Raw genomic sequence first — 8,077 nt, forward strand, 5'->3', positions numbered from 1 at the left:
GCAGAAGAGTGTAATGAGGCTTTATTTTTTAAGATATAAACAGAAAGGTATCATATATCATGAAAAAAAAACAGACTGATTTTTATATTCGATGAGCTCACAGGAATGATGAAATCCCTGCTGTTAATTGATTGCATCTTTGAACTGTTGTTAATAATTTAAAGATGATACATGCAATGTTCAATGAAAAAAGATACTCATGATTTCATGATTATTGACTAACTGAATCAAGTCAAGTCACCTTTATTTACTGTATATAGCACTTTTAACAATACAGATTGTGTCAAAGCAGCTTTACAGTATTAAATATGAAAACAGTGTGTCAATAATATAATATATAATAGTATATAATAGTAAACACTCAGTTTTCAGTTAAAGACAGTTCATTATTGAACGCGATGTCATCATCCAGCTCAGTTCAGTTCAAATAGAACATGAATCACTATTTATGAAAATAAAAATCCTTTTAGTTTTCACAAATCTTTCAGTGTGTCTCAATCTGATGTGTGGGCTTGTTGTAAATCCCCAGCGCGAGGGAACTAAAAATGTGCAACATGATGATAAACGGGGGTTTCCTACACAACTAACATTGTTTTCACACTGCAAACTCTTTTTTTTTTCACTTTTCAAGTTACTTCCAGAAACTTGTACCATGATAACTGCGTTCTGACACCGTGCTTTCAAAAAATGACCTTGTGATTGAAATTACACAAAGATCTGTAATTTTAACAGAAACAAAATTTAAACAATCAAAATACAACACCTAGAACACACTAAGAACCACTTATATTTAGAAGTCTCATGTATGTAAGTGGCAGGTTAATTTAGAAAGTGACATTTAAAACAAACAAACAAAAAAAAGTATTAAAACAGTCAAAATGCAACACTTTACTCTGATCATAAGTGCAATTTCAAGTAAATTTATTTGACATAAGCACCATTCAGGACATAATTTTAGTTTCCATACAAAAGTCTCTAAATCATACAATGACACTAAATCAGATTTTCAAGCACTAAAATATTAAGGCCAAACACACTTCATCATTTAAAATGACTAATTAGCGCCACCTACTGTGCACATGTGCTGCATTGCACTGAGAGGACAGTGATCTTTCTCAAAGATCTGACAAACTGAGTGAATATATAAAACCTGACATTTACATATAAGTTTCATACTGTTTATTTCTGTGTATTTCTTACAAATCCAGCAGCTTGCTGGCGTTTTATAATGTGAATGCGGCTATTGTGTGCAGGTTGTCATGGAAACTTCAAAGCAGCTTCTGGGGCCCCTCTGTGTCGAAGTTAGTGAAGTTGGACACGTATTGTAGAACAAACCGGCCTGCGCCGGACTTGAGTGCAAGAAAGCCAGGGGCTTACAGCATGAAGGTTCAGCTTTAGAGTTGAAAACGTTGAGAGTTACAATACATCACTGTAAGTACATTTTACTTTTATTTTTGCATGTAGGTCGTCTGCAGTATTGGGTTTCTAGCCAAATGAGATTTATGAGCTCAGCTGACTGTCACATCACCTCAGATTAGTGTGTCGAATCAAAACGCATTTTAGATGCATTAATAGAACGTATACTTTAAAAGGATGCAACAAACTGCAAAACTAAACATAACTTGGAAGTGTGATTTTATATAAAACCATTCATTATGTTTTAAGTGACATTCCATTCCATTTGATTAGTAACACTTCTTATAGCAAATATCTGATTTTTAAGGGGTGTTTGGAAAGTTAGATATTGCTGATATTATTGCTCATTCATGAACGATTCCTCAAATTAAAAGTGCAATTACTTTATTAAAGGGTGTCTAAAGCTATTTTGTGCATGTTGAGTTATTTACACAGTTGGATTTTCATGCTAAACTTGGCTAAAGTTTCAAAAAACTTTTTTCAAAGTTCTTCATGGATCTTAAAGGAAGGTTTCATAGATGCCAAAATGTTAAAGAGACACTCTGTAAGCCAGTAAACAAACACCTAGTAACCACCTCCTAGTAGGCACATAGCAACGCGCTAACAACCGTTCAGGGTGCGTTTCCCAAAAGCATCATTAGCCAAATACGATTGCAATTTCCATTGACCTCTATTGGTAACGATAGAACTTACGACCATAGTTGCTTTCAGGAAACGCACCCCTGAGCACCCTAGCAACTGCATAGCGACATACTAACAACCACTTGGAACACCCAAGCAACCCAAAGCAGCACACTATCAAGCACTTAGAACAACCTAGCAACAACATAACCACCCAAAACAATGAAGGACCTGCTTGAGCACACTCACAACCACCCAGAACACAAAAGCAACTGCATAGTAACACACTCACAACCACCTAGAACACCCTAGCAACCGCATAGCAACACACTAACATACACTCTGAACCTCTTAGTCACTAAACCGCAAAACACTGGCAATCACCAACAAAACCTGAGCACTGTGACAGCGAGTCTGCATTTAAATCACATTTTATAAACAAACATTTAAATTAAGATGCATTTAGCTTACCTAGATTCTTCCTCTCTCTGACTGTAGATGTTCACACTGTCTGAGCTGTGGTCCGGCGGTGAGCGTCAGGGCAGTTATAAGCTGCTGAAGCCGTGGTGGGAGGTCTTCATGGACTACCTGCTGGTGCTCATGCTGATGGTGTCCATCCTCGCCGGGACGCTCCAGCTATCACGGGACGGAGTCGTTTGTGTCCCTGTACACTCCTCTTCTATCAACTACAGCTCTCCCCTGGAGCTTGTGTCTGATTCTGTTTTTAGAAGCACACCAGAGCCACCCAAGATCCCTTTGAAGGGGCGACGTACCAACCTTGACTTCCAGCAGTACATCTACATCAGTCAGGTTTGCTATCACGAGGCATTGCCCTGGTACTCACGGTTTTTACCATATGTGACGCTGCTACATACGTTAGTTCTCCTGGCCAGTGGCTGCTTCTGGTTCCACTTCCCGCTCACATCTGCTCGCATCGAGCACTTCCTATCACTTCTCGCCAAATGTTGCGAATCGCCCTGGACGACAAGGGCGCTTTCTCTTACGGCCAAACTGGACACGCGCTTCTCTGAGACAGAACAAGCAGTGCAAGCCAAAGTTCAGGTAACACCTTCATACAAAATGCCCAAGTCAAGTCTGGACTCTGGAACAGACAGCCCTCTGTTGGCGGGGACTGATAGTGTGTCCACTACAACGCAACCGTCTCCGTGTCCCTCAACGTTGTCTCATTGCTCAACGCTTTCAGCTATGTCACTCACAGAGCCGGTTATGCCTGTGCAAGTTGTTCCGGACACTTCCAGACAGGGAGCCACGTTGGACCGCAGCGACAGAGAGCAGGCCAGAGCGCTGTTTGAGAGAGTGCGCAGGTTTCGTGCTCACTGCGAGAGTTCAGATGTTATCTATAAGGTAAAGCACAAAGTATACTTACACCTTTTGGAACAACTGATTAGCACAAAACCAAGTTAATGTGCACATGCAACCTGCTTATAAAAAAGATTGAATTGTGCATGTACTATTTTGATGACAAAATTTGTATGTGGACCCTCACATACGAGCAAAAACTTATATTTTTTAATAACTGGTATACTTTGGCCCTAACATGCAAGCCAGTTCTCATTCAAGCAAATTCTCATTCAGAAATTGCAATGTCTCATTAAACCATGGTGACAACTGCGCTTGCAGTTTAGAGGATGTAAAAAGACTGTTTTTAAAATAACATTTTACAAATACTGCATCTCTTCCTGTAGATGTACACTGCTCAGACGGTGTTCAAGGTTCTGAAGTTTATTCTGATTGTGAGCTACACCACTCCTCTCCTGGGCTCAATCTCCTTTAGTCACATCTGCCATCCTCGCTCTTCTGCTCTGACCGGCTACAGCGTCTTCCAGTGCAGTCACTCGCTGTCCTCCGTCCTGCGCAAGCTAATGCAGGCCTACGTCTTGCTGCTCTTTCTGTTTGGTCTGCTGGGCATCTATGCCCTGTCCTGGATCTTCCACAAGTATGGGTGCCCCAAGACGCGAGTGTCCATGTAGTCTGTAGTCTTTCCCCATGTGTGAGTGTCGAGAGATTCTGGTGATTGGACTAACGTGTCTGTTTGTGTTTCAAGAACTAAATGCAAATATTTAGCACCAGGCTACCTTTTCAGCGGCATTGGAATTTTTTCCGTAGGGATTTTAAACATCTTTTCAAAAGCATTTTAAGCCATGAACCAACCAACCATTTCTGAGGTGAATCACGACATTATAAACTTTTATTTAAATCAAAAAGGTATTAGAGAATTGGACAAAAAGACAAAGGCACAAGACTGAACTATTTATTTAAAATGGTTCATTATATCTATAGAAAAATTATTTTAAATCATTGTAAAATAAACCTTGATTATTTAATTTGCAGGGCTTCTTGGGAGTTGGTGCAGCTATAGAGCTCTTTTGATGCAATTTGCTTGCCACAACTCTCTGACTGGTGAAATTTTATCTTTTCACCATAAATTCAGCTTTTAAATATTATTAAATTAAATCTTTCTAATTCTCAGGTCTTTGAGGCAGTACTCTTTCCAGAGTCTACGTGAGAAAGGATCCATGCTAGATGTACCTGACCTTCATAATGACCTTGCCTTCCTCTTGCACATGGCCGACCAGTATGACCCTCTACTGGCCCAGCGCCTGTCTGTCTTCCTCTCACCGGTCAGTGAGACTCGACTGCTGGAAGAAAGTCTGGAGCGTCGCTGGGGAGCTGATCGCTTGCGGTCAATGATCACATCTGACCAGCAGGGACGCTCTCTGCTGCAGCTCGTGGCCCTTCCTCGCCTGCCAGCGGCCCTGTTCACCTTCAGCCAGCTAGAGGTGTTGAAGTTGGAACTTATTGGAGATGCCAAACTGACAGCACAGATATCTAACATGACTGCACTCAAGTAAGTACTTACGTTCAGTTTACTTTCAGTTACACCTAATTTTGCACATAATTGAATTGCACGTAATTTTGAAGTCTAACACAAACTGATTTTAACATGTAATGAGGGTATAACATTTTAGGACGAGAAACATTTTAATTTGGATTCTCTTCTCATTAGAGAGATGCACCTTTACCACTGCACTGCATCAGTGGAGCCTGCAGCACTGCAGCACCTTCAGGAACATCTAGAGACTTTACATCTAACCTTCACCCAAGCTGCAGAGATCCCAGTCTGGGTTTATTCCCTCCGCGGCCTGCAAGAGCTGCACCTCACCGGGAGGTTGAGCAATGAGGGCGGGATGGGGCGCGGATGGGCCCTTTGCAGCCTTCGGCAACTGCGTCATCTCCGCATCTTAGTGCTGCGTGGAATGCTGCAGAAAGTTCCAGGGGAGCTGAGCGAATTGGCAGGGAGTCTGCTAAAACTGGAGATATATAACGAGGGCACCAGGTTATTGGTACTTACAGGACTGAGGCGTTTGACTGGACTGGCAGAAGTGCAACTGCAAGGATGCCAGTTGGAGAGGCTGCCATCAGCGCTACTGGCGCTTTCAGGTCTACGCAGTTTGGACCTGCAACACAACAGTCTGCGTACTCTAGAAGAGCTGTTAGGATTGCAGCATCTGCGGCGTCTGTCCTGCCTACGACTCGCACATAACCGTGTTCTGGCTCTTCCGGCCATTGTAGGAGTGCTGCGCTCACTGGAGCTCCTGGATTTGGCACACAATCAGCTGCAAAACCTACCTTTGGCGCTCTTTACGCTGCATAAGCTGCGACGCCTGCTTTTGGCAGGAAACCTTTTGGAAGAGTTGCCAGCTGAAATCGGAGCCTTGAAGCTTCTTAGCGAACTAGACCTGAGCGCCAACAGACTTGAACGTCTCCCCAAGGAACTGTTTGAAAGTTGCGTAGAGCTTCGCAACTTGAATGTTGCGAATAACTCTCTAGGGTCTTTGCCCACTGGTTTTGGTGGCCTGACTCAGCTTTCACGTCTGGATGTACGGGGAAACAGCCTAGAGGAACTGTCGGTCGAGCTGGGGTGTTGTTTTGGGCTTCGTGGAGGCGGTCTGCTGGTGGAAAATTGGCTGTTGCACACCCTACCTCGGCAGGTCAGGGATATGCTACAGCAGCCCAGCTCTTGCCCCTCTTCTGAACCTCCATCACGACCTAATTCTGACTGCTTTCCCACCTTTTCAGCTGCACAGTGGAGCTTCCACTCCGCACTGGAATCTCAGATATAAAACATTAGCTTTAGACTGAACTCATGAACAATATCTTACTAATATTACTAATGACGCTTTTCCACTGCATCGTATGGCACAGTACGGTTCGTTTAACTTTTGGGGGGTTTTCCACTGGGTACAGTACCTGGTACCTGGTACTTTTTTAGTACCACCTCGGCCGAGGTTCCAAGCGAACCGTACCGTTACCAAAACGTGACGTGTAAACTCTGCTGATCACTGATTGGCCAGAGAAAATAGTCACTGCCTGCATCACTGAACTTCCAATACGAGACACAACAGACCCGCTAGCTTTAAATCAGCACAGCCAGCAAAGGATCGAACACAACTCTTTTGAACGAGCGCACCTTTTTTAACAACCAAAAAATGGCTGTTTCGTTGTCTGTTGAGGAAGTACAGAAGTTCCTCTCGTTGATAGCCGAGGAGCGGATCCAGCGAGAGCGTGATGGAGCGACGCGGAATGAAAACGTTTTTCAGGAGTCATGGCAGTAGAGGCGGCGCAACTATAATGACATGTGAATAATCCCGCCCACTCTAAAGTGGTACTAAACTGCAGTGGAAACGCAAACTGAGCCGAGCCATGCCGAGCCGAGTCGTACCACACAGTGGAAAAGTGCCATAAAATGAGTCTGGAAAAGCCAGTATTTTGCCAAGAAGACTTTAAATGTGACTCATAAGGATACACTGATATGACGACTGAAAAAATTTTGAAACATGTTTATATGCTTAACCGGGTAACTGTCTCTAGCCCAATTAACCCATTGTAAACCTTTCTAATCATCATTTTGAAAAGCAGGACTCTAACTTTCATATTTGGTGACTGATTTTTTCCATTGAAACCTTGGCTACTTTTTATGCCTAAAGTTCAAAAACATAACATCCATTATAATTTTGTTTCTAAAAATGTGTAAATTCTCTCTCTCTCTATAATACTGTCAGAATCTCCATTCATGACGGAATGCAAACTATGCATGTATGGTTGCTTTCTACATGTCCTTTACAGTCCTAATATGGATCACCATATTTTGTTTTGTAGCATGTTTTGTAAAATATATTTTATTAAAAAAAAAGTTAAATGTATTGCAATGCATTATTTTACATTTCCATTAACTTATATATCTTTATCTATTTCATTTCAATATTTTATTTTCCACTTTCACAATAACGTGCCAAAATTAAGTCTGTGCTCCAAAACATTCAATATTTACAATTAAGTTGGAAATATCAATATTAGGTCTTTGCTTAAAAAGTGGGACTGACAGTTAACGGTTTAACCATAAATTTGAAAAGAGGGTTAGTTTCCTACACTCATTGTGTAAGAAACTTTAGGTGTATCCTTACACTATCATATAAGCAAATAGTTTAAATTATTTGCATATGCATGAATTTCTTAAGAAAATATCAAACTTTATTTATTCTGTTGATGTTTTATTTATTTATTTATTTACTTATTTAACCAGGAAGGTCCCAGAGATACAATATTTCTTCTGCCAAGCAGTCCTGGTGAAGATAGGCAGCAAAGGACAGAGAAAGAAATACATATCAGCACACAATGAACAAACACAAAATGCAATTTTCTAAAAACAAATTCTAGTCATTAAAACATGTACACTGTTCCATATAAAAAGACTTTAAACTATTTTTAAACATAGCGAGAGATGGTAAAGATTCCATAAAGTATCTTAAAGCTCGTTAAATACATATGGAGCATAATTAGAAAAAGCAGATTGACCTATGAAAAATCGGCATCTTAAGTAAGAGTTTATCTGTTGATCTGGTATTATAAATATTTGTGCAATATGTCAACAAACTAGATATATACTGTGGTAATTTACCCACTAAAGCTTTTAACCCCTTAACTGTCACTCACGGTTTTGAACACAGACATGATAGTG

General features: G+C 41.1%; 1 protein-coding gene across 1 annotated transcript; it reads left to right on the forward strand.

The window, feature by feature from the left end:
* Positions 1 to 356: 356 nt before the first annotated feature.
* si:ch211-106h11.1 (volume-regulated anion channel subunit LRRC8D) lies at positions 357 to 7,177 on the forward strand. Its single transcript, XM_058768972.1, has 5 exons — positions 357 to 1,431; positions 2,536 to 3,402; positions 3,744 to 3,994; positions 4,529 to 4,906; positions 5,066 to 7,177. Exons 2-5 carry the CDS (start codon positions 2,536 to 2,538, stop codon positions 6,180 to 6,182), a joined length of 2,613 nt encoding a protein of 870 aa, XP_058624955.1. The 5' UTR covers positions 357 to 1,431; the 3' UTR covers positions 6,183 to 7,177.
* The last annotated feature ends 900 nt before the right edge of the window (positions 7,178 to 8,077 follow it).

This window comes from Onychostoma macrolepis, chromosome 03 (assembly GCF_012432095.1).
Source record: "Onychostoma macrolepis isolate SWU-2019 chromosome 03, ASM1243209v1, whole genome shotgun sequence".
Classification (NCBI taxonomy): Eukaryota; Metazoa; Chordata; class Actinopteri; order Cypriniformes; family Cyprinidae; genus Onychostoma; species Onychostoma macrolepis.